Source organism: Meleagris gallopavo, chromosome 16 (assembly GCF_905368555.1).
Source record: "Meleagris gallopavo chromosome 16, MGAL_WU_HG_1.1, whole genome shotgun sequence".
NCBI classification, from domain to species: domain Eukaryota; kingdom Metazoa; phylum Chordata; class Aves; order Galliformes; family Phasianidae; genus Meleagris; species Meleagris gallopavo.
The window spans coordinates 14,400,224-14,427,647 of record NC_139419.1 but is presented as its reverse complement, the minus strand read 5'-3'; the positions used below and the strand labels follow the sequence as shown (position 1 = coordinate 14,427,647).

The window sequence follows — 27,424 nt, the reverse complement described above, 5'->3', positions numbered from 1 at the left end:
CAGCAGTCAGATAGGCTGTAGAAACGGCCACAACAACGTCGTGTTACCAAGAAAGGTTTTATTCTTTTTGCCAGTAGCTTTGTTAATTGCACAAAAAATCTTTTTGATTTGCCATTTAAACATCTTCACACATCCTATTCTGAATGACAAATGTTAATTAAAAACAAGGCAAAAAATAAAAATTCACAATCTTAATTAACGATAGGATCTATCATTGAGGAGAAAAGAAACCGCTTTTCTTACAAGCTTCTCACAAGTGTCACATTGTCTCTTTAAAAAGGAGGGAGTCAAAAAAATGCAATTTGCTAAAAACAAATCTTCATAAAAAGGAACTTTACAGAATTGTCAACAATATTAAGACAACACTGACTAGCCAGTTTTGTTAGAGCATCTCTCAATCCACAGCTCCCCCTCCCCGGACCTCAGGCCTAGGAACAGAGCAAGATCCACCTTCGGAGGCAGCAGACATAAATAAAAGAACCCAAGCAAGACTGACGCATCAGCCTCACACAGCATCTGCCACAGCCCACTTTCCACCATTTAACCCCCCTTCCTTTCTTTGCATCCACTCCCGAGCTCCGTGCCCCACTCCTGGCCCCCTGCAGAGCCTGCGCCCGCCTCACCACCACAAAGCCAGCCAGAGGCTGCAGGAACAGCTGGGAGCACCCACAGGAAGAACCACCTCTGCTCTGAGAAAGGCAGCAGTTCTGGGAAATGAGACCTGCAGCACCGAGGTGCCTCAGGATCCCTGCTGCAGGGATGGTTCTCTGAATTCACTTTGCAATGCATGTCGTGAGACTTGAGAGCTCCTCTTGCATTCCCAGTTTGCAGAGGCACCGTAAGTAAAAAGAGATGACACCCACTCCTTGATGACATCCACTCAGACCCATTCTTTAATGTACTCCAAGAGACTGCTGCACTGACCTGAACACTTCTGTGCTCAATGGGTCTGGGACAGCTCCCATTCCCTTATTTCCCAAACACACCTTCAGCTACAAGACATGTGGTCTTATCTCCTGCCCCCAAAACACAACTATCCGCAGATGCCCTGAATATGCGATTTCCTAACTGCAATGCATTTGATTAATCAAGGTCTGCTGATGCTAACAGCTCTGAGATGGGAACCATGTAAAAGTCAGAAGCAGGCCAATGGGCGGTTTTCCTGGGTACTTATGTGCCTTTAATATGAATATCTACATGCAGGATGACAGTTGTATTGTCAAAGAAACACGTATGCATAACTAATACTGCTCAGAGATACCACTGACAAGTGGGCAAAGAAATGCCTAACAGATCTATTACTAGATGTTTGCCACAGGACACAATGCGTAACACAGTATTAGCCTACAAATAACAGTGACTGCAGCAGGAGAAATATTCACCCAAATAACATTTAAGCATTAGACGTTAGATGTCATGTCTCACAACAGAGAACCTGATAACCCTCTGTTTCTTAACAAGATGCCCCTGAACCATATACACTTGCTGCAGATAGGATCAGTAAGAAATCCTAAGCCACAGGAAAATTTCCATAAATAGTCAATAAGTTCCTAAAAAATAAGATGGTGAGAGGGGCAGACCTCAAGGATTTAGAGCAGCGTGGTCTAATTTTAATTTGCTTTCTTTCCTTTCAGAATCTTACTCGAAGGAAGAAGATCGTGCCACTGTGCAGCGACTTTGACTAATAACATTTCTTACTGGCATTTTACTAACTCTCGAATCTAAAATGGAAGAATCCTCCTAAAAGGCTAACACTGAGAGGTTAAAAATAAACAAACATGCTCTGTGCATTTTTTACAGACAGGCATCCTTTGGACTCTGGGTTGCTCTGCTACCAACGGAGATCATCTCTGCTCTTCAGCTTTGGCCTCTGCAGTCCAAGTCCCACACATTTAGACTACAGCTCAGCAGCAGTACTAGCCTCCCATTACATCCACCAGTCTTCCTAGAAGTTGGTACCCGGCCACAAGCAGAGTCACAAGTACAGGGAATATTCTCATGCTGTGCTAGTGTTGTACTCAGAGTAGTAACACTAAGAATACTTATGGAAAATTTGACATGTATAAAGATCACTAATCATGACACAAAATATCCCTGTGAGGTAGGTAATTATCACCCACCTTTGAAGATGGGCAATCAGGTTAACAAATAAGATGACCATGAAAAGGCCAGAGATAGGACAGGAAGGAGCTCAGGAGCCTTCATCTCTTGGCACCATGATCATTCCTCTCACCTTTCAGACTCTGCTTGTGACACTGCTACAATCCAAGACGCCTTTGTAACTATTGACTCTTAGGGTAAAAAAAAAAAAAAAAAGAAAAAAAAGAAAGCAAATAGTAAAGCAACACAAACTAAGGCCAGGAGCAACCCCCTAAAGTTGTTCCTTCACCAAATTAAACACCTCTGGCTAAGTTTTAAGCTAAACGTTTCTCTTGAAGCTTTTTATGCAAATCCTTGTGAAGCTCCCATGCTGTTTGTGGGGTGGACAGCTGCCATTAGCCTTTTAGGAGGCCACACTTACACTGGTACTCTCTCGTTTTCAGTAAGGTTTCTGTTCCCTATGCTAGAGTTCTCTGTACAGGGGAAGACTTGGATGCAATCTGTTCTCAACAATATGAGGAATTCCTCCATCAAGGTGCTGGGGAGGTGGAAGTTTAAAAAGAAACAGAATCAAGACAGTGTTGCATGCAACCCCATTACCTTCTGGAACTGTCATTCTCCTCCACGGGAGGTGCTTTGTTCTCAAACAGTGGGTGACAAACAGGAATGCTCCTCACCTTACTTGGGACCAAGGACTTTACAGATATTCACAGGTAGATGGGATGTAGTCACCTGTTCCCCTTGATGCAAAAAGTCCAACACACGCATTATTTCACAGCAAAGGAGAAAGGGGATCGTTAGAAACAGCATCTTGGACAAGCATACAAAGAAGAAAATAAAAGCAGCCAAGCAGCAGATTTCTGGCAGAGTTGCCTCAGAGCTTCTGAACAAGCCGCCACTGTTCTGTTCCATGACTGTCAGTGCATGGCATGGATTTTCTAATTAGACTGCAACAATCCGAGCCCCCTCCTCCCCCCCTTCTGCCACCAGGGGAAGGCTGACCGCAGCAGCTGCCTCCATGGCAGATCTCAAAGTCTGTGTATAAAAGGAAATGGAGAGACAGAGATGGACTGGTCCAGAGTTAAAACCCAGTATCATAATAATATTAATCAATAATCATAGTATTAACAGTAAGAATGGTGCAGCCTAGTGGATGTAGGCCCTGTACACTGCAGACATGTCGTTGTCTGATTGGTCCAACGCTTTTGCTCGTTTATAGACCTAGAGAAGAGAAATTAGAAAAGGATCAGTGCCTGCTCTTACGGGAAGCCTTTCCCTAGCGGAAAAACTACTTTCCTGATCACTACAAACCAGAAAACTGCACAGTGCTTCAAGTAAATACAGCAGCACAGATCAGAATACTCCAGGTTTTCTTTAGGTCATCTGTTTTCACTGATGTAATACTATAAGAGCTTCTACCATCAAATGAAATTAAATTCCATCCCTCTCAGAATATATTTCAATTGCTCTTCCTTGCTCTTAGACAGCACACAACTCTTAAATTTTGTCCCTTGGTGACAAACAGCTCTAACTCCGCCCACTGAACAAACACTGAGTAACACACACATCTGAACACTCACCTCGTTGGCAGCAGCTGCCATAGGAGTTGGATGGTTGACAGAATCACCCAGTGCAATAGCTAATCTAAGATCCTTCTGTATATATTTCAGGTAAAAATCAGGTTTAAAGTTTCCTTGCAAGATATCTGTTGAGAGGAATGCACGCAAAAAAATAAGCATGACAAAAGTAAATCAAGCCTGTCACACTGCAAGGTCATGCAATTCAACGCCAAACTTCCCTTTCCCATAGTGATCTTCTGTTTCTCTGCTTTGTATCCTCATCCCACCGCAGCAGGTAATACCACTTCTGCCCACTGACAAAGGGAGCTCAGATTTCTAAGCAGCTTGCCCTCCACTTCACTTATTACCCCATCCCAATGAAATCATCACTATCAACTCAAGACCTGAGCAGGCTGTATACAATGCAGAGCTTGAGATGTATTCTCAGAGTTTCTGTCTATAAAGGTTAATCAATAAAACTCAGCTCTTCATTTTCAGAATGCTTAAAGCACTCAGGCTGATGAAGCTGGGATGATTCCCTTCCTTCCATTGTTAACTGAAATGCTGACAGATTGTGACAAATGTCCTATAATAAAACAACAAAGAGAACTTTACTTTGGCACTTCTGGTCCAGGAAGATGCTGGCAAGTTGTCCCTGATTGAGGATATCCAGAAGGGTCTGTTGGGACTGACCAGTCACTTGAGCCAAAGTCAGTCCTTCTGCTATTGTAGCCATGAAGCTGCCTTGGACCATGTTCACAATCAGCATCATCTTGGCAGCATTACCTACTTCACCTGGAAGCAAAATACAGCACTGAACATTCCTCCAGAACAGATGCAGCAGCCTTGCTCCCCCGCCCCACGCAGTATTAACACTACTACGCTTTCCATACTGATCCCAAACACTTTACAGATGCCCCTTCTCCTTACAGGCTTTGGAAAACTTAGCTGTTTCCCATGCACTTGAACAACGGGAGAAATTAAAGTATCATTTAAAAATAAGAAGCACCACAGATTCTCCAAAATGAGACAATATTCAAAAATGAAAACTTAGTCTGAAGGCTCTGAAATTGGCAGAATTCCAGAGGAGCGGGCTGGTTTCCCATACTGCCTATGGAGATAGAAAGCAGCCAATCCCTCTTGCCAACAGCCTACAAAGATGATACATGTGCCTCTCAGACTCCTTCCTGAATATCCCAGTCCTTGCACTGACTAAGAATCTGCTATCAAACCCTTGGTGTTTCAGTTACCTAGAAAAAAAGAGGTCTTCCCCATCGCTTGGAAACAGCTACTGCAGTCCTCATATAAACCCCTGTCACCAGCTGCCAGGATCACAAGCATTCCATCATTAGATAGCTGCTGATTTCCTGAGACTGGTGCTTCCAAAAAGCGACCACCCCGGGACACTATCACCTGGAAAAATAGTATCTCTGGTTAGCAGTGCATAAATAGCAGGCATTGATCCTGAACAGGCAGCACGGCAAGAGCACTGTCTGAGGAAAAAATTTTAAAGCACAAAGAGCTTAGACACAAAAACAGAAGAGGGAAGCACTGTAATACACCTAACATGATGCACGACACACTGAAAGGTGTGCCTGAGCACAAAAGTTGCCTTCATTCTCTGCAACACTTCTTATTTTAATGGTGAATATTTTCAGCAGCTGAGTTTATGTGCTTCTGCCATGGCACCCTGTAATGGCCAAGAAACAGTGCTGAAGCTGTCCATGAAGCATAGCACTCTCAGATTATTTACTTTGTATTTAACCTCTCTTCCCCAATAATGAAAGGCCTCTGACAGAACTCCTTGGCCAGACATTTACTAATACGTGTGACTGTGCCTTTTCCAAATTCCCGTGTTATGCATTACTGCATCATCACGGCTTAAAACTTCACCAAAACTTCCCTTCTTTCTGCAATAAAACACACTCATTTAAGGGCTGAGAATAATAATCAAGATGTCAAGGAAGAAATAAAAAAATGCCATGCCAGAAGTAAATCAAGACACTTCTACATCAATCCTCCCTTTAAAAATTTCTGGAAAGTGAAAAAAGTTCTAGAGTGAAATACGAAGGCACTCTTTTCCCCATAACTAGGGCACTTAAAATAAGATTATCTATTTTATCAGTTTAAGGACTTACACATCCAGATAGTGTTCCTCCTCCAGTTTGCTACAGAATACCAAATCTGTACCAAATCTATACTAAATACTTCCACAGAGGGTTAAAAACTCAGCAGGCAGTTTGCATTGGTGCCACCTGACAGCCCTGACAAATCCAGAGGCTTTGCCACTATCAGAGTACATCTTATCCAGCTCTGTTCACTGGTCAAGATATGACAATTCATTCTGTCTCACCTGTTTGAGACATGAGTCTCCCCAAGAAGAAGTCAAGAAATCTTACAAAACATCTGTATCATCAACAGCTTAAAGCTTGAAACAAGTATTGCAGTACTGCTGGTGAGCCACAAGTGTTAAAGGATCAGCTAATGTGATTACCTGGGCCAATTCTGTGACTGTATCTGCATCCACAGTGGACATATCCACGTAACACTTCCCTGGTCGAATCCCCTGCAACACTCCACTCGGACCAAGCACCAGCTGTGAGGAACAGAAGAGCGGTAAAGCAATAGGGTGTCTGCAAAGAAACTCAAACCCTCCAAGTCCAAGAAAGTCTGGCACTGCAGTGGTAGTCTTCTAAAACGATATCAAAACCCAATCCCCATGGATTATCTTTCTGTGAGTAAAAGGGAGGGAGGTAAGTATGACTCTGTTGGGAAACAATTTTACGTATTTGTCCTGCCCAGCACCTGCAATAACCCAGGCTACCTTCATCAGTAGGAATCAGAACTAGCACTCAATGGTGGAGGAAGAACAAGAGCTAATCCTTACATCCTTTGCTGCTTTTGGATCTGATACACAGGCAAAGGTGATGTCACAGGTGGAGACAACTTCAGCAGGGGTTCTTCCCAGCCGTGCCCCTTCCTGGATGAACAAATCACACTGCAAAAGTCACAAATTGAAACGTAAGCAAAATTAAGTACAAACCAAATGGGTTCTCTAGCATTTTGATGAAACAAACTTTACTGCCAGACTCAACATGAGTCAAGTGTATTAATTATTCAGTAACTAGGTTGAGTTTCATTGGTTCATCTCCTACACCCAAGGGGCTCCTCTGCAGCTTTTCTGAATGCTCAAGAGAAGAACTTCAAAACAAATGCACAAAAGGGAAGGCTTAGGTGATAAACTGTAAGAGATTGAATATTGCAGTTTTTAGCAGAGATGAGTGCAAAAGAACTGGTAAACAGAACCAGTTGCTGAACAGTAAACAGGATATGCACAGCTGAGACTGACGCAGGCTTTAAAGGGCTGCTGTTTTAAATTCTTAGTTCCTTCCCATCCTATCCTCTTGTTTTGTAGTTAGAAAACATCCTTAAAAAACCCTTTGCTATTTTACAATACAGTTGATGCATGCATATTTTCTCCTCCATTACAGTTGCTAGAATACAACTGTGTAGCCATTTAGCTCCATTTCAACATTGAAAAGGAACATTCTTAACCTGGTCTCATGTCATGACACAGCATGTTTGCCGCAGAATCTTCAGCCACTGCAAATAGCACAATGGATGTGTAGATGAAGCTGTGGCCAAGAGGAGTATCTCACCACACCACTCCTGGGATCAACTTCCCAGCACATGGTCCTTTCGTCAAGCTCCAAAACACAATGACTTAGCTACCTGAATCCAGGTATCTTATCCAGAAATCCTGAATCTTAGCTACCTGTATGCCCAGGAAGAACTTTATGTTGCAGTCCTCAACAGGGACACAAAGCTGCAACTTCTAACATCAAAACAGCAACATGGTAGGAACCGTTCACAGCTTCTAGTATGAAGTGGCCACCCACAAACACTCAGGAAATAATAATAAAATAATAATATAATAATAATATAAGCAAGTGTAGGGTCTTACACCTAGGGAGGAATAATTGCATGCACCAATACAGGCTGGGGGATGAGCTGCTGGAGAGGAGCTCTGCAGAGAGGGACCTGGGCGTCCTGGTGGACGACAGGTTGGCCATGAGCCAGCAGTGTGCCCTCGTGGCCAAAAAGGCCAATGGCATTCTGGGGTGCATTAAGAAGAGCGTGTCCAGCAGGTCGAGGGAGGTGATCCTCCCCCTCTACTCTGCCCTGGTAAGGCCTCATCTGTGTCCAGTTCTGGGCTCCCCAGTACAAAAAAGACAGGGATCTCTTGGAAAGAGTCCAGCGGAGGGCCACAAAGATGGTGAAGGGCCTGGAGCATCTCCACTATGAAGAAAGGCTAAGTGAATTGGGTCTGTTTAGCCTTGAGAAAAGACAACTGAGAGGAGACCTGACCCAGGTTTATAAATATCTGAGGAGTGGCGGCCATAGCGGTGAGGCCAGTCTCTTTTCAGTGGTACATGGAGACAGGACGAGGGGAAACGGACATCAGCTGCAGCACAGGAAGTTTCGCACGAATGTGCGTAAGAACTTCTTCACGGTGAGGTGACGGAGCACTGGAACAGGCTGCCCAGGGAGGTTGTGGAGTCTCCTTCTCTGGAGATATTCAAGTCTCGCCTGGACGCCTACCTGTGCGACCTGGTGTAGGGAACCTGCTTTGGCAGGGGGGTTGATCTCGATGATCTCTAGAGGTCCCTTCCAACCCCCTACAATTCTGTGATTCTGTGATAATAAAACAAGGTGGCAAACATACCTGTGTTTCCTGAGCATCCTCTCCCAGGCACCAGCGACTGGTGATTAGAGGTAGTAGGAACATGTTTAAAAAAGGAAAGTACTGTCTATATCTAAGGTACACGCCTACCTTCTCAGCAGTCCGGTTCCAGACAGTGACAGTATGACCCATCTTCAGTAAGTTGGAGACGATGCCACTTCCCATCAGACCAAGTCCCAGAAATCCTATCCTAAAGGGAAGGGAGAAGCATTAATGCAAGGGATTATGTAACAGATAAGCAATTGTTGTCAGCTTCCCTTAATCCTGGAAGCGATCAAGAGTAAAACCTGGAGCACAACCAGCAAAAACTAGACTACAACGCAGCCACAGCCAGAATAGGACTTCCAAATTGGGAAGACACTGTGCTTTAACAGCAAGCCAGTGTTTGTTTTGCATACTAAGCATTGCTAACAATTCCTCTAGAAAGACTCCAGTCAGCTTTGGAAGAGTAGCTGAACGCTAAAGGTTGAGGGGCTGTTGGTTCTTCATTAGTTTGCTTTTGATTAAATTTGCTGCTCTTGTGCTTTCCGTTACTAGCCATTGCTGTACTGAAGAAAAAGAGGTCAACTGCACATCAGCAGGTGCTTCTCTAATTTACTTTCTGATTTTTGAACCAAGTCATGCATACAATGACTTGTTTACACTACTGAATGATACATTACTACTTTTACTTCAGTAAAACTCAGAAAGAACTACTGTACTATGCATCACACACAGACCAAAGGCCTAACACCTCTCCAAAATGCAATTCAACAAAAAAATAGTAGTACTCCTGTACAGGTCAACATGAGTGACAATCTCAGATAACTGCTGCCTTCCCTCTCCTAAGATGGGGAGAGTTTTGCTCCCCTCATTTCAAGAAAAAGACAACAAGCTAACAAGTTTCATCTCCATAATTATGTGTAATTGGAACTCTCTGGCAGTCTCTGCTGCAGCGAGCTTCATACCCAACCACAATTTCATTAGGAATTTTTGAATCGTTCACTTACATGCCTGATGTAACCTCAGCCTCACAATTCCCAAAAGGTAATTCTTCGTAACTAGCCATACTACAGCTGCACTATGGCTTTCTCAAGTTACCTGTACTTTCCCAACCTTTTTTTTTTTTGTTAGAGCAGATTAATTCAGACAGATCACAACTCACTACAGGTTCCTTCAACAGCTTAACGTCCATCTGTTTACAAAACTGAAACAGACCTTCTCTCTCTCCCTCTCCCAACCCAGCTCTGAGCCATGCTTTCCTGAAAGACTATTTTACCTGAACAGCTTCATCGTTATTTTAGTTCCCCCTGAGTACAGCTGAGAATTGATATCCCATGAGAAATGACCCCAACGGCAAACAGCAAACAGCAAGGCCTGAGTGCAATTTGAACACAGCGGAAGTTACAGAGTGAAACAGGAAGCTCAAGTGAGGCTCGTCTCACTCTAGAAAGGAGAACGGGGACGTTAGAAGAAACCAGAGAGCTCACGTGCTGCACAGCAAAGCTCCTGTGCTGGGAGCCTCCCTCTTCCGCTCGCCTTCTATGTGCTCAGGGCAGCAACAGAACAGCCCTAGTCAACTGCCACGCACCACTGGAGAAAGATATCCTTTTATCATCCTGCCCCACATGGCATTCAGAAATACTGCTTCTTCATGTTCTGCAATGTGCCCTGCAGGAAAAGGGCAACTGCAGGAAAGCACTGAGATGCAAGTACATCCAGGGCAGACCTTGTTCTAAACTCTTCTGCAGTACAGCTCCTGTTTTGATTTTAGCTGCCTCCCTCCCACCTCCACCCAAATGAGTGTTTCACACAAGGACAGAGGAGATCTCTAGAGAGAAATGTTAGGTTTATTTATTCTCAGTGACAAGCTGGATAATGGCTGCATGTATGAGATGGAAAGGAGAAAAGGAAGGGAAATGGCTGAAGTGCGTTGGAGATCTTACTTTTTGTCTGTGGGTGTGATACTGCCATTGACTGCCGTGCTGTCTGCTGCCTGGATGGAGGTGGATCCTGTTTCCTGAAGAAAGAAAAAAAAAAAAAAAAAGGACCATACAGCTCTGGAGGAACTGCCAATCCTTGTGATAATACAGAAAATCCATCAAAGCAAACATCTATCTCACCTCTTCACAAACTTTCAGCTTCTTTGTGATGGCTTGATAGCAGACAGCTGGCTGTATGGATAAAACAAAGCATTCAGGGGAAGGACAGTGCTGATTTGCTCTGCTGAGCAAACAGACCGTATCCTCGCTACAAAGAAAACAGGCAGCTCACCCACACACCATCTGCAGCACAGGAAAGCTCTCAGGCTTCCCTCAACCAGAGAAAATAAAACCCTATTGTAACATACTAAGTTCCTCTCTTCCTACCCTACTCCAACAATTCAGACTGTTTTCTGATGCAGGGACTACAAAATCCTTTCTGTAGTTCACATGGCAGGCACTCCAGCATCGAGGATACAGCATATCCCCACTCTCAATCTGAATCAAAGGACACAGATCTCCACAGCTGCTGTAGAGCAGTGCACCGGTGCTCATTAATGTCAGTGTAGCTGCTGAAGCAAAGCGTTTTTGTTAACCTAAGGCAGCACGTGGCTTACAACAGTGTGATGGCTGCTCCTGCTCAGGCTGCTTATTCTGAGCTGCTCTTAATCTGTCTCTGCACAGATCCTCAGCCAGATATAAACTGTTTTTCATTTAATTTGATATTTTGTTTTCCTTCTGACATTCACAGGCTGAATATAAAAACCTGCATGGCTTCTGACTCTGAAGTTGGCTACATTTTACATGGAGCTTTTCTAGTCAGGGGCAATTTTCTTGCCATATTCAGTTAATTAACAAATTCATCCAGATGAAGGAATTGGAAGGATCACCATCAAACAAAGGACAGGGTTGTAATTAGTAAAACATCCCTTTCTAGCCTTCCTATTCAATCTGTAATTTAACAGAACAAGTCTGCTGAATCCTGGTGCTAGGTAATCTTTGATGTCTTGAACTATTTGTTGCCCTCACTGCCAAATCACTCTAAACCTAAATGCTGATAAGTAACCAAATGGTAAGATTGCACAAGAGAGTCTCACTGCTACTAGGCCCCAAAGAACAGAATTTCTGAGCTGGTTATGTATGCCCCTTGTATTTAGACCTTCATCCCAGCAAAGGGCAGGATGCCAAGCTAAGCGATCAGCAGAATTATCCTGTCTGCCAAATCCTCACCTTCTCCGTCTGGCTCAGCAGGAAGTGATGAAAGTGTGGATCACTGTCCTTCACAGGCTACAGAGAAAAAGTACAGACTCAGAAACATTCTCAGAGTGTCACTGAGCAACCACATCACTACTCCCCTGTTCTCCCGAGCTGCACAATAACAAATTCAGGTGGGAAATATTTAATGCATGACAGCTGTATCAAGCAGTTTGTTTTGATATAGCAGTTTACATTGTGTTTCATTTCCAAAAGCAAAGCCATTCAAGTCAAATCCCTTATTTCTCAATTTCTGCAGGAAAATCAAAACAAAACTATCAGCAGGATTAACAAGGGAAGAAGTAGCCTCCCCTTCTTATCTGTAGTGCCAGATCCCACCTCCTTCTCCTAATGAAATAAAAAAAACTTTCCAGCTTCCAAGGAATTCCTTAAAACATACTCATGGTGGGTAGTGGCTGAACATTAATCTTAGCAATCACGTGATGGGCAGCTGGAGCATTCATCTCTCCAATGAACACTCTAAGCACTAGCCTAGAGTTGCACTCTTCTTACTCTGCTTGATCATTTAATTATTTAAGTACAAAATGAAAGATTTCCAAAAGCTGATTATGAAGGAAACTGAAGTAAACCATCCAACGTCACATAATCCAGACACGGAGAGCCTATCCAAGTCTTCTCTTCCAGTTCTGGAAAGCCAGTCACAGAAATATTTTTGAAATCAGAAGTGCAAAAACACATGCAGCAAGTTAGGGGTGAATCTGCAGACTGCTCCATAAGGACAAAAATCTCGCTTTCCAACATACTTACTAGCTGCCCAAAGGTACTGTCCAGCTTTGTTATGCTACAGAATGACAAAGAAAGCACCTTAAGAAGGGAGAACTCCACTATTTCAAATTGGAAACAAAAGGTTCTACATCATCTTCAGCTAGGATCTAAGTTTGCAGAACTGTGCTGTAAAGCCAGCCCAGGGTTTCTCACCTCACTGACGCTTGGTGGCCATTTAAATCCAGCCACTGTTCCAGTCATCACTCTTTTCACTGTACTTGACTCTGGAATTGTGAGATCCTGAGAAGATACAAAGGAGATCAGAAAAGAGCTTACAAACTGGCTAGGTGGCTGGTAACAGCAAAATGATTGCAAGAGCACACACACAGTTTTGAAAAGCACTACGCATGCCTTTCCACAAAGAGGTAATACTTCAAGCACAAGGTGTACTATCAACACAGGCGATGCAAAGTGGAAAAAAAAAAAAACAAGAACAAAAAACAAGAACTGTCAACAACTAAATTCAACCAGTTACATATGAAGAACGGCTTTTCCAGAAGCTGTAACAGGAATTAATCACACTTGTGTAATCATGCAATGAGCAGAGAAACAACTGAACACACTTGATCCAGCATTTCCCTCTGGTGGATGCAAAAATCTGAACAAATAGGTAAAGAACATCACCACATTCAGACAAGGTTTGAGCTGTTCCTCATCCTCCACTGTTGTTAAAAAAAAGGCAGCAGCCTACCTGTTAGCAGGAAAACCTTCTAAGTGTGCACCTCATACAGTCACACCTGCTGTAGTTTCCAGAATGCATGAAACTGGAAATCATACATGGACTGTTCTAATTCCTTAACGCGTCATGATGACACTTAAAGCACCATTATTTTACTGTCGTTAAATTTTTATCTGTTCATCCTTATTTCCACAGGTAAAGATTAAAACATAGGTCTTTACGATTTATGAAGAGAATGTGCAGGGCTTCTATATATTGTGTCACCTTCCTGAGATGAAGATTCAGAAATGAAATGCACTTCCTGCAAATGCACAGTGTACCTTAGTGTCCACAAAGCACCATCAGAGATGAGCACTGTTTACAAAACAAGGAAGAAAAGGCTGCTGGAGGTAAGTGACACTGATGCAAACGTTTCATCTGATAGCAAGGACAACTTAGACATCAGCCTCTAATCTTAAAGTGCCACTGTACACTAGAATTCTCTTTTTGAAGACAACATTGCTGCTTCAACTGGCAAAGCAAGGATGAAATCTGCTCCGATACACAAGTAGTCATGTTGGTCCTTTGAAAATATCCATATAAACTTGACAATGAGAGTATCTGAATGAACACGGATGCCTACAGGGCATTTCCAGATAGACCACATCTCAGAAAAAACTGGATCCTCGAATTTTATGCATCCCAAGAGCTGGGAAAGGTAGCTGAACTGTGACTGAACAAAACAAATGAACCAAAAACGAAAAAACACATCCCAAATACCAACACTGCAGTAATTCGGAACAGTTCAAGACAAACATTTCCTTTCCCCTAGCACTGGGAAATTATTCTGGGAAGTTATGAGAATCAGGTAAGCACAATGTATGATTTCAAATTTATGTCATGGACTGAAAAAGTGTTATGACAGTGCTGTTATAATTTCACAGTGATTTCTCTAATTATCAGTACACTGCCTTTCAGAACTTGCACAGTTACTTTCCTACACAAACCAGCTTACTTTCACAGTCTGCAGCAAGGCATTCATCCCCTAGCTGGCAAACTGTGGTAAGCTGTTTGAAGCCACTCCACTTGCACTTTCCCAGTAAAAATTTCTAGTGCTGTAATTAAGTCACTCAAAGCCCTCTCTAATACCCCAAGGCAGCTCATACAATAAAAACTAAGCATGCAGTGTGTCAGCACTTCTGGAATTCTCCCACCACTCATTTTGATTAGTTTGGATTGAATTTACCTCAAAGACAAAAAAGCATTTTACATTGGAGAAAAAATGGTCCAGGGCTTTATCATAACAGATACATTCAAAGATACGAAATGATTATAGCAACATCTCAGAAGGGTAAGCCAAGGAGCTCATAAACTGTTTTTCTGCAGTCAAGTGAAAAGATTTACAATTAATAGTAATTCACCTGTATGCATCCAACTTCCCCTTCTTCCAATTCCCCCAAAAGGAGTAACTGATGGGCTCTGTCATATGATGTGATTTAACAAAAACTGGCTTAAAAAAAAAAAATCCAGTATCTTTTACAACCAGCTTCAATTTTACCACCAAGACATCAAGAGTTTGCTATTCAACCTGTTAAAGCCAATCCTGTAACAATTCAGGAGATGGAAGCCAACTATTTTGAATTGCATCCTGAAACACACTGAAAGCAAAGGCTGGAGGCATAGAGTAGCACAGTCCCTTTGAAGCAGCAGTAAGCACACTGCTGTAGCATGGTGCATCAGCTGAAGCCTCCCAACAGTCCTCAGGTGTAGTCTCCAGTGAAGAACGTGCATTGTAGTAATCCACTGAAATTTCTATCCATTTGGACAAGAAAGATCTGGACCACAACAGGAGCTCCACAATAAAGAAAGATCAATACTCTGCAGAAGACAAAATAATCAATACTTCTGACAGAAGACAAAATATTGCTGGCTACTGCTTCTGTTGTGACACTCAGAAGTAAACAAGGGAAGTAACGAGGAAAAAATAATAATGCTCCAGTGCTGGACCTTTATAATGGAGAATGGAAATATATTCCATAGCATAGAAGTGGAAATGAATACAGCTAGTTCTTCTGGTGCATTATTCCCATGCTACACGAATTTCTTCTTCACACCTTAGTCCTTAAGAACGTCCCACCCTCAGTAAGCACGGAGGGTGAAGTTAAGATCACTTAATCATATAAAGCAGATGAGATGAGGAGGGAAAAGACGGAAGTCAGATGAAGAGCCACACCTCCTCACTAATCCTTCCCACATAAACTGAATCTGAGGGATGGTAAGATGGAAGGTGGAGTCTCATGAGACAGCTCTCAAAGCCCTCTCAAAGATATGACTAGAGCCACTCAAAGCAACTAACTGCTAAAAATGTACATGAAGAATCAACAACGTGCTTGTCAAAGGTATCCGACAGCCAGTTGGTCTAGAGGAAGCAACAAGGAAGAGCTTAAAAAAAAAAATCTGATACTGAACTGATACTCTTCACACTGGCCTGTTAGTTAAGGAGCCAGTCATCCCTAAGTCCACCTGCAAAGTCCACAGAGGGCACTGGCGGACATGCACAACACAAACCTTCTCATCCTTGGGTGGACGCCCCCGCTTTCGGGGGCTCTGATCCTGGGCTCTTTTCAAAGGTGACTTTGATCCTCTCTCTGACGATACAGAAGAGACCCTCTTTTTTCCTTCCCCTGTGCCCTTCTTCAACTTCCCTTCAGACAAACTGGCTTTGCGTTTCTCTTCACCAGCAGATTGCTTGCCTCTTTCTTCACTGGAATTACGCCGATTCTTCTCTTCACTGGAGTTATGGGAAGATGCCTGAGAGATTACAGAATAGAAGACGGTAAGGAAAGAAGAGAAGAGCTAGAATGACTTTCATGCAAAACCAAGGATGCGAAGGACCCCCATGCTGTTTACTATCAGGCAAACCAACAGCATGGGAACATGAAAACTAGACTGCTAGCCCCTCGAAGTCGGTGAGTGAAGTTCCTTGTTAGTTCACCTGTAAAAACACTCACTTTGAGTCACTGAGTAACAACACAGGACATCTGAAGACTCAGTGGGAGTGCATACACATGTATGCACTTCCACTAACAGTAAGATTGGTAGCTATCATCCAAGTCCTAGACTTAAGATTGATTTATAAATTCAGTATAAGCAGATCAATTAGCCTCTTCAGTTTCTCCATCAGTGTAACAAGTCTTTTCACTCCTCATCAGACAAGACTGAATGAGGAAGAGGAGAGGTTAGGAAAAAAATAAAAATTTAAAATTGGGGGGGGGGAAAAAAAAAAAAAAGACAAAAATGAAAACAAAATCCTCCCCAGCAAACTGCCAGAAACAATCAACTCCATTCAAATAAAAACACATTTCACCATCATTCACTCGAAGACTTTTTTTTATGCACACGGTGAAGAAGAACCCACTCACTCACCTGGTCCTTGCCTTTGGTTTTTCTAAGAAACTCCTCCACGGCATCCACGGCTTGCTGGAAGCGCTTACCCTTGTTAATCTTTATCATTTCTTCTTTGTGCAGGTGATAAGGCTTCAGCTGTTCCACTTTGATCCAAGCACTTGAAATCAGAGAAAAAAAATCAGTTATATTCTGTAACAGCAGCTTCCTCAACCACCCAACTCCTAGAAACAGAGACACATTTCTTGTCCAGAGCAATCAGTGACAAGCTTTCCACAGCCTGAAGGACTGCAATGTCTGCATTCACTGAGAACTTTTTTCTGGCACTTTTACTTGGTTTCTCCCTCACATTGCATCCCCTCTCTGCTAGCATTACTCCCCTCTAAGCACTGCTGACATACTCTATCAGCAGACCAGCCCTCAGATGTGATCACAGGCACCTGTTCAGAACAAAGGCTAACCAGTGGCCTCTCCTGTACCACCAGGAGGAACATCCACAATCACATGCCACCATATTTGGTAGCTCCTAGTATAAATCTGTTCATAGTGCTGTTAAAAGTCATCAATCCCTTGCTCAAATACATTGTGCTCTAGTAACCACTATTTCTAGTTAGAAATCAGCTTGCTGAAGATAGACTGAAACTTTTTGTGTCCCATGTGGGGAGGGGTAAGATCCCCTGACAGAGTTGACTGCAGAAGTAGCAGCATCCCTTCCACAGTGCCATACAGCCTACACCACAATTCTGTCACTGCCTGGAAGCAGAACTCAGTATTCTCTTGCACACCAAGCTGAATCTTTCTGCTTCGTTTACATCATCTTCGTAATAACTGACTTAACATGCTATAGAAAGTCAAATTGTTGTTTTCATACTGGCATCTGCAGTCAGCACTACACAGGGAACTCCTCCTACATGCCCAAGCTTCACAGTGACATATCCTAACATTCACTGAGGTGCAACAGCCTTTTTTGTGACTCTCAGGGACAAAGCACACCTGGGTACTATGCAACATCAACCCACACTAAGTCATTCCATTGTCTATACAAAGGAAATAAAATCAGTCAGTACGCTGTAAGAAGGCACATGAAGTGTTGTTCCCAGATTTGAATTACAGATTAAGTAGTGCCTCTTCTTCCAAGGCATTCTCTTATGTTTCTTTCTATCTGCACATGCTACTCCTTTTCTCTGCATATGCTTATTACTTTTTTTCCCCCCCATTACTTTTCCTACTGGAATGGAGAAAGCCTCTGCTCCCTGGCTTAGAAGGTACATTTTAGCACTTGCAATCACCCAAACTATCAGAGGCAAACACACAAGTAAGAAACAGCCTTCAATGCTGCCTCATGGGAAGATAAACAAAAAGGGCGTCATCAAGTTTATCCTTTGTGTGCCACCTACTTGGAAGACCTTCTGTAAGGTACAGTGAGTCTTCTGACACTGTATGTCCATCCATAAAGCATTTGTGTGTTTCAGACACCTGAAAACTAAACCATTTTCCACCAAACATATTCATTCATGTTTATGCAAAGGATCTCTTTTTTTGTTAAGCAATGACCTCACAGCTGTTATTTATAGAAGAGGTCTCCAGGATGCAACATTTAAAAGGAACTACAACTCAGCAATGAATGAACATCCTAGAAAAGAAAAACATCAGTGACATCACGTTACTAAAGCTGTCACATTTTAAGATGAGACTGTATTCATATTGTGGCACAGTCATCCAATACCCATAAAGAATTGCTTAAATAGGAAGCAAAAAAGGTGTTAAAAATCTACATTTTAGTTCCAGACTTCTCTGCTAATTTCTCCATGCCCTTTCTCATCCCTTTCAAAATAGCACTCCTAGGAAAACCCTTATAAAAATCCACATTCTAGTCATGAACAACAAACAAAACTTAAAAATGCTCACGGTGAAGCAGAGCTAAGTGTGAATGTGACCAAGAGCAGCATGGAGAATGGTAGCATAGAAGTAACACAGCCAGAGAGAACAGATTCAAATCCACTATATGAGCTTGGCACAGGTAATGAGGCCTTAAAGCATGCTGCTTTTAGCCATTTTCCAGTCTGAAGATATCACTTCCTAAAGACAGCCTGAAAAACTGGAGAGATGGAAGTGGCAGAAGTTCCCCATATACCCACATTTGGCAAAACTTACAGTTAGCTCTGCTAAATGGTGGCACTACCTCCAAATTTCTTTTACTTACTGGAGAAAGTTCGCAAAGCTTACGCTGTGCCAGTTGAGAGGCCCACACTAAGTGCTAGCACAGCCAGCTACAAAAATCACAGGAGAATAGCCTGGGTTTGAAAGTAGCCAGTGTTAGCTAGCACACAAGAAGCCAGATGGAGAAAATCAAGATGGATTTTGTGATGTGAAAATGGAATGCTGCACTTTCTCATCAGTACTGGCATCATGACGAGTAAAGTCACACAGCTGAGCTCTGATTTATTACATCCAGTTTTTAAAGGAAATTTAAAAGAAGCACAAAAATCATCTCATTTACGTTAAATCATACAGCCAAGCAACTGAAAGGAAGGAATACTTTGCAAAAGAACAAGCAGCAGCCAATGCTGAGAAAAGTATGTAATAATGAAAAATGTACAGCAGAGGACATACACCTCTGGAGGTATCAGCAGCAAAGGGCCAAAAAGTTCTGACTACAGTAATGTTCAGCTATGGCACTCTGCTGAGAGATGTCCAACAACAGTCCAGCTAGCTCTGGCATACAGCAGCCTGCCTAGAGCAACATGGAGCTCTGTATGGGCTATGCCCAGCTGAAAACAGCAGCAAGCTAACCCTCTGCTCAGCCTATAGTGGAGAATGGCTTGAGAGCAGGCCTGAGGAGTAGGATTTGGGGCTATCAGAGGATGAAAGACTCAACGTGAGCCGGCAATGTGTGCCTGCAGCCCAAAATGCCAGACATACCCTGGGCTGCATCAAGAGAAGTGTGACCAGCAGGACAAAGGAGATGATTCTGCTCCTCTGATATTGTGATATCCCACCTGGAGTACTGTGTCCAATTCTGGAGACCCCAACACAAGAAGGACATGGAGATGTTGGAGCAGGTCCAGACAGCACAAAGATGATCAGAGGATGGAGCACCTCCGCTATGGGGATAGGCTGAGAGAGCTGGGGCTGCTCAGCCTGGAGAAGAGAAGGCTCCAGGGAGACCTTATAGCTCTCCCCAGACCTGAAGGTGCCTACAGGAAAGCTGAGGAAGGAATTTTTATAAGGACAGGTAGCAACAGGACAAGGGGAAATGGTTTTAAACTGGAAGAGGGTAGATTTAGACTAGATATCAGGAAGAAATTATTTACTTTGAGTGTGGTGAGACACTGGCACAGGTTACCCGGTGAGGCTGTGGATGCCCCCTCCCTGCAAGCACTCAAGGCCAGCTGGATGGGGCTGTGAGCAACCTGGGCTATGGGAGATGTCCCTGCATACAGCAGGGGGTTGGAACGAGATGGTCTTAAAGCTCCCTTCCAACCCAAACCATTCTATGATTCTATGATAACCTCTGGCTCCTTATATTCCCAAAGCATCACATCCAACACTTGACAAACTTCAAGTGTCCTCTGATGTCAGGATCTCAAAGAATGCTTTATGAAGACTACATCCAATAATTTATCTCTCCCTAAAAAGACAGAGAGAACAGTGGCATAAGAAGAGCAAACGTGCTGGCATCACAACAGTGCATGGAGAACGGGAAGACAGAAGTCTATGCTGAAGTTGTTGGGCCTAACAACAAGGAGCAAACAGGCTGCAGATGACTCTGTTTACCTTGGACTGCAAGCTTCCTCCCATTTTTCCTTGATGTAACAGACAGGAAGTGACCCCTAACCCCAGCACTTCTAGTGGGACTGTTTACTTTTGTACTGATGCTTCAAAGAGGGCTCTGAGTAAGAGTGGGCTGCTCCAGTTTCCTATTAAGATTCTGATACATAACTTACAAGACTATACAGCTATCACAGCATTTCTACAGCCTGTGTATGTGTATATTTGTGTGTGTGCGCGCCCACAGCCTGCAAGACTTCCTGCTGCTTCCAGTTAAGTAGTTAGCTTAGAAAAGGTCAAATGGTTTCCAAACAGGCCATGAAATCTAAGAATATTTGCAACTGGATGGAATGCACTGAGAATTTACAGAAGATTAGCAGACTATGAGCCTGCCAGCCTAGTCATCCTACCAACTAACAGCAAGAAAGAACAGAAAGAAGCATGCATACCAACTTAGAAGTTCTGACACTGCTGCCCTCGATTACTAGAATGCTGAACCAATACTTCATGTGACAAGACTGTAGTCTGGGAAAGCTCCTTTTATTTTCCAGGCTAAGAAGTACAGCTAGAAATGCTGATAAGAGGTCAAAGTTCTATTGCAATTTAGAAAGGTTTAAATTCCAGTAACCGAACGTTGTTGCACACTTGTCACTTTTGTGGGCTGGAAATACCAGCTGTTATCGATTTTGGATGAAGAATCATTTTAATGTGAAGTCAGTCTGAGGACAGATACTCAGGAAGGTAAGTCCCAGACAGACTCAGAAAATCTCTCTACTGGAGACTAAGTTAATAGAGGCATTTCATGAGTATTATGCACCACAACTGAGGAAGTCTGCCAGAATAGGACATGGACACTACATTACTGCTACGAACATCCAGGTGGCCTGCTCTGCCATGCGGTACAGGTGCATACGTCACACTTTAAACCAAAACACAAATTCCCTTTCCATGGGTAAAAACAGTTCTCTTCTAGAAAATACACCAGCTTGAAAGCAACAGAGCAACTCTACCAACTGAACAAACACAGAACTCTGAGCTCAGCAGGAACTTTCAAAAGCCAACACTTACAGAGCAGTCTGACTGCACTCCACTCTCCTTTTTGTATCTTTCACCACAGCTACACAGAGCCTTCCAGGTAACGTATTCCTTTCATCACTGCAGCATCAAACTAAGCCAGTAAGAATTAGCACGTACACCTTATGCACGTACCATGTCCAAGTTACAGCTAGAGCACCAAATTTTCTTTACAGTTGTACCCCAAATCATTCAGGATTTCAAAAATAACCAGTGCCTATCTGTACTCCACAGCAAAAGCACTGCCAAACAGAACATTTTCATTCACTTAACCACTCTGCTCACATATGTGCAAATCAGTTCTCACTTCTAAGCAGCTTTCTCCTTAATCTTTGGTAGGGGAAACTGGAACCATGCTAGTCAGAAGGAAAGAGCCTTTCCCCAGCCTGAAATGGTGGCATTTCAGAATTCCTCCCAAGAAAACAGACCATCCATGCTCTGAGATTACCTACCATTGACAAACTGGCTGGCAACCCAGCCAGTGACTCTACCCACCACCAAGCACCGCCTTCACCTGTGTAAGGTGACAGTGAGTGAAGGGCTCATGTCCAAACCCATCTGTTAAACCTTGGCACAGCAAGGCACTAACAGAAGATCCATGAAATTTGATCAATGGTATGTTAGTATCACCTTCCAAACTTGGAAAGGGCAGAAAGATGTAAATGCAAGAAGACAGGAGCAATTCACACTGGAATACCAGTACAAGGCCGTGTAGTCATCAGACCATGGGCTACAGCCAGTGATAGGAGCTCTGCATCCTCCCATTTCTAATTCTGCTCATTACCTAGTGATTTTTTGTCAGTTTGGTATTTCTACTCCCTGTTTACATAGACCTTAAAAAAAAAAAAAAAAAAAGGAATTTGTAAAACACATTAGTTTACTTACACAGAATAAAAGGGTTTTTCCCCCGACATCAACATTTTAAGTGAAATGATTTAAAGTTTTTGTGACTCTGCTCAAAGATAAGGATTTTCTCATGGTTGTAACACCAGTATAACTCCCAGGTACACAAGATTCTCTCTCTCCTGTCTAAAAACATTATTTTAGGGGCAGCAAAAGAGACAGTATTTATTTCTAATCAATTTTCAGACAGGGTATGCAAGTCAAAGCGAGCAGGTCTCTGAGCAGTAACCATGGAGCAGGAATTGATTAAATCCCACAAGCAGCAGGGGTGCGAGGATCAGCCCTGCAGGTGTGTGCATTCAGCACCACTGTGTGAGATGGCTGCATCTTCCCCAGCCAGAATCTAGAAACACAGAGCAAACCCCAGCTGCTCGTATGTCTGAACTCTTCACCTGCAACCAAACTGCTCATCTCAGTGACACAACCTTAAGACATACAACCGATTTCTCCAAACTTTTCTTAATACAGAACATCTCCGTACTTGATCCAAAAACACAAAATACAAGAATCAAGAGTAAGCTAACAGGATAGAAACAATTCCCTCAACTTCAATTCAAAGAATTGTTCAGGTTGGAAAAGACCTTCAAGATCATCGAGTCCAACCACAACTCAACCAGCCTACCCTAACTCTCACAGCCCTCTTCTAAGTCACACCACTTCCAAATGGTTTTTAAACACACTCAGGGATGGTAACTCAACCACCTCCCTGGGGAGTCTGGAGGTTGTTACCCTTTCTATAAATAAGTTTTCTGTAAAGAAGTTTGAAAGCTTTCATTTCATTAGTTAATAAGATAAAAAAAAACAACATCAAAAACACTATATGACTTCAAATCAACATTCACCTGCCTTATGTTACTACAGATCCAGCAAACCTTCCTATTTGTGTGCAGCACTCATTTCTGCTCCATCAAGTACAGATTCCAATTCTTAATCATAGAATCATAGAATGGCCTGGGTTGAAAAGGACCACAATGCTCATCCAGTTTCAATCCCCTGCTATGTGCAGGGTCACCAAGCACCAGGATCAGGCTGCCCAGAGCCACATCCAGCCTGGCCTTGAAATGGAAAACTGATATTTTAAAATTATTTTTGCTTAGTATCTTTTCAATTGAAAACAGCTTCCTTAAGAAACATCCATTACTTGGTCTCAATTCATTACTTCTGTTCCTACCAAAAATAAGGTGTTTTCTAAAATTCTGCACATGGTTGCAGGATTGCACGACTTAATGACTCCTATTACATGACTGAATGCCAAATGGCAACAAACAAAGGGGAAAAGTGAAAACCAGCAAAATAATTTTCAGCTTCACAAAAGGCTTCACTCCAAATTGTAAATATCATTGTGCAGGTATGTTTGGAATCAACAAATTCAGCTGTGCAAAAAGGGAGCCTCCAAAAGTCCAACGCTGCAAAGTCTTCCTAAAGCACAGCAAGAATGTTTTCAGTCATCAGTCATGAGAATACATTCTGATCAGGAGTGGCAAGTGCTAAGCCACCTTATTCTTCATGGCAGTACACGAATGCCCTTAGCTGCACCCTTCTCAAACAGTTACAAGCCAAAACCTAACCCAGTCACATCACACCTACTCCCCTAAAAATGGCAAGTTACCAAGAAGTTCCCTTCCCATCATCAACTAAAACCTAATGTGATCGAGTACAGAAGTCTTTACACCCTTCATACACTCACAAGTGGCTCAGCATGCCCTAATAGATGGATTTCTTTGCACACAGATCAATGAAACCCTCACAAAGCCACGCTTTGCTGCGCTGGGAAAGTTTTCTTCCATGAAAAAAAAAAAAAAACCAAACATGTAACATGGAGCAGTATTTTCATGGGATGAGAACAAGCAGTACATACTGATCTTCTGTTCCAAAAAACTTCACAAAGAAGCACTTTTTTCCACGAGGTTTCTTCAGATCTTTAGGTGGATTAACAATCTGAAGGCAATTAAGAGTAAAAGTTAAAATAAAGTACATAATGAAAGATCATACTCTGATTTAATTATCTGGCATTCTAATTTTTGCAGACTTTTAGTTATTTTTAATCCTAACTACAAAGACAACTTGAATCTGTTACAATTAAATGTATCCTCATATATACCTTTAGATACGCAGCAGCAGAGTGAAAAAAAAAAACCCAAATGCCAGTTATACATCAGCACCAATCCCTAGCAAGGCTGTTCCCAATGGGTAAGTCAGGAATCCCTCTTAACTTTATCAGTCCAAATGGCACTTAAGGGAATTTGTTCCACTTCACTACCCTAAGGATTTATATTTTATATTCTTAATAAGCAAACTACTCTGTGAGCAAAGCGTGAAGTACTGGTGAAGGGAAAAACAGCCACTGTTACACAGGAGACACCACAGGGGAGCCTGCACTTAACCTGATCCAGAGACAGGAGTGAAACCAAATGTTTATGGTTATCAGCAGCATTAATTGCATTTTCCTCTGTGGCGTGCTTTTGTGTGAGCACCCTCACACCTCGTATATACACCAAAAACAAAGTCCTTCAATGGAAATGGTAATTATAAAAAAGTGCCATTTTAAAATCTTTTTGGACTTTCATCAGCAAAAAATAAAAAAATAAAAACAACCACACTCAACATCTGTAATTATTACTTAAATATCACTGCTCTAAAACAGCATCTTGAAGGCAGGTTCTTTATTTCTATTATTTTAGCCAAGTTACTATGGAAAAGGAAAGCTTCCTAGAAGCTGACAGAGGTTGGTCTGGGGAAAACAATCAGTTCCAGTGCTGGATGAACTGCTTTTCATCACACCTGAGCTAACAGCTCAGTGACAGGGTGAACTTCTACATCAATTAAAACCCCAGATAGTTCACAGTTCAGATCCACATGGATGGTATATAAAGAAAGTAAACCAAAAACTAATCTTTAACCGAAAAGCTTTCAGGTAAAGCTTTGTCTATGCAGAGGGAAAAACAAAACCACCAAGAAAACAACAACAAAAAACCCAACTCACCTTTCCTGGCCATGGTGGGTACCGACCCAGCTTCCCCCTAGGGAGAAATGGAAGAATTAGGCAGCAGGAACAGAGATGGGGGGAAAAAAAAAAAAACGAAAAAAAAACCCACAACATCCCAATTCTACCTCTTTCTATTACATGTTTTTCATACTGAGAGAAATACAATTTATAGTCAAAACCTACCGTGACAGGCAAGGCGCGAGCACTCGACACACTGTTAGTGGGAGGTACCTGTACCTGAACTAAGCCTCTATGACGTCTGCATGAACTGGCTGCACAATCAGAATTTAAGTCAGAAGAACACCAGCAGCAGCACAGCTACTGCCTGGAAGACTGAATGCTACAGCTTTTATTGCTCTTGTAAGATTGGATATTCTCTCACAAAGAACTGAGATAAGCAGTGATGCAGGCAACCAAACCAAAGATTAGGTTGGTAACTTCTATCCATCAGGATAGAGCAGTCTGGTAAACCCAGAAGGGATGGATTTGCAGCTCAGACAGCTGAGATTCTTAGAAGTTCTCACAGGGAAGCACTAATTGGCAGGACCCCTGCACTAGGTGTTCCACTGCCACATTCTTCAGATGCTTGCCACCACACGTGGTGGTGTGCTACACAGAAAAGAGCCAGAAGAAAGGCAGAAAAGTTTACTTCCTACACTTGTGTGTGTTTCAATTACAGGAACTAAATAAAACTATTTTTTCCGCAGAGGAATAGAAGAGACATTAGCCTTAGTTCACAGCATGCCAACTTTATTGCTACCTTACCCTTCCCAGCTACAGAAGCTGCAGTACTCTCACAGAAGTCATTTGGTTGGTGCCTTACAAGAAAGCAAGAGAGAATCTGTAACTCCTGCCAACTCCTAAGCAAAAAACTCCAAACAAGAGGCATTCCAGCCCCTCCTGAGATGGGAATGTTACCCAGAAGATTCTGTAGCGATGATCAGGCAGAGCTACTGCCAAGAGCTTTAACCAAGCTCACAGCTCAGTGCTGATGCCTCCATCCCTGAGCTGAACAAGATGCTTAAAGCTTTTTCTATGTTACTGTCTTACTGCTATAGGTCTTCTGCAATGGTGCCAGGGATGGTAGCTGTCTAGTCTGTCACATGCGTAACTAAAGCAGGATGATCTGCATTCCAACACCAAGAGCACTGCACTGCCCAAATGCCTATTTGAAGCAAATGGTGCTCAAAGGAAGCTTTATTTACTTTCTTAGATATATTAAACAGTTTCAGAGCACTGTCCATTTTTCAGATGAGAAGTTGCAGCTGTCACACAGCCAGAAGCACACCCTTCTTTTTACCTGAGACAAACGCACAAACCTGCGTGGTGGGGATTAGCTATTTCTTGCGAGCCCTACAGGAAGCCCTAACCTGTCCGGTGAAGCAGAGCCTCAAGAGAGCCCCTCCAAGCACTTGGAGATCAGTGCTTACAGGCCTCGAAGGAATCCCTTCAGTTCTCCCGATCGGGAAATACAAAACCACAGCTCTCCGACTACTGGAAGGTAAAACTGGAGTGACAAAGGGAAGGAGCTTCTGTGAGCTTCAAGGAGAACATCCTAACCTGCAAAAAAAACAAAAAGGTGCTTTCCCATGTTATTGCGCTGCTTGGCTGACGCACTCGTTCACCACCTCACTCGCTTACTTATTTTCCTTCTCGCTCCTCTCGGGAGGAGACCGCATTTCCAGCCGAGCCAGCCAACGACCGCCCCTCGGTCCCGCTCCCCCCCCTCCGCCCCGAGCGCCGCTCCCCTCGACGCCGAGCCCGGTAGCCGTCACTACCACCGCCGCCGCCGCCGCCGCCGCCGCCAACCCCCGGGGGCGGCGTGAAGAGGAACGGCGAAACTCGGCGCCCGCCCTCCCGAACCCCTCCCCAGCTCGTCCCCCCCCGCCGCAGGGCCTCGGTCTCTCCGTGGCCCCGGGGCGGCACCGCCCGGCCCAGCCCCGCCGCCGCGCTCAGCCGAACCGGGCGCAGCCCCGCCGCCGCCCCGCCCGCCTCTGCACCGCTCCGGGCGGAGCCTCGGCGCCGCTCCCTCGGGCACCGCGGAAGGCGCCTTCTCCGCCCGCACAGTCCGAGCCGCGCCCCGCCGGCCCGCACCGCACTCACCACACCAGGTCTCCGAGCCTCAGACTCACGGCCGCCATCTTACCGACACCGCCACCGCCGCGCAAGGCCTGACGGGACAGGACGGCACCCCCCGCGGGGCCGGGGGCCGCGGCGGCGCTG

The 27,424-nt window shown here is 43.5% G+C and overlaps 1 protein-coding gene across 7 annotated transcripts; it reads right to left on the bottom strand.

The window, feature by feature from the left end:
* Nucleotides 1-38: 38 nt before the first annotated feature.
* On the bottom strand, nt 39-27,424 carry GLYR1 (glyoxylate reductase 1 homolog). 7 transcript variants are annotated; one of them, XM_085237938.1, is made up of 17 exons: nt 27,305-27,401; nt 26,572-26,761; nt 25,199-25,235; nt 24,074-24,153; nt 16,489-16,627; nt 15,631-15,873; nt 12,558-12,644; nt 11,595-11,651; nt 10,506-10,556; nt 10,329-10,402; nt 8,494-8,593; nt 6,547-6,657; nt 6,154-6,255; nt 4,910-5,072; nt 4,275-4,454; nt 3,681-3,805; nt 39-3,321 (listed from the first exon to the last, which is right to left on the bottom strand). In XM_085237938.1, exons 5-17 carry the CDS (start codon nt 16,573-16,575, stop codon nt 3,247-3,249), a joined length of 1,455 nt encoding a protein of 484 aa, XP_085094064.1. In that variant the 5' UTR covers nt 16,576-16,627; nt 24,074-24,153; nt 25,199-25,235; nt 26,572-26,761; nt 27,305-27,401; the 3' UTR covers nt 39-3,246. The 7 variants fall into 7 exon arrangements, with proteins under 7 accessions (XP_085094064.1, XP_085094065.1, XP_085094060.1 ...); XM_085237939.1 differs by having other exon boundaries at nt 26,632-26,761; XM_085237934.1 differs by lacking the exon at nt 26,572-26,761 and having other exon boundaries at nt 27,305-27,424.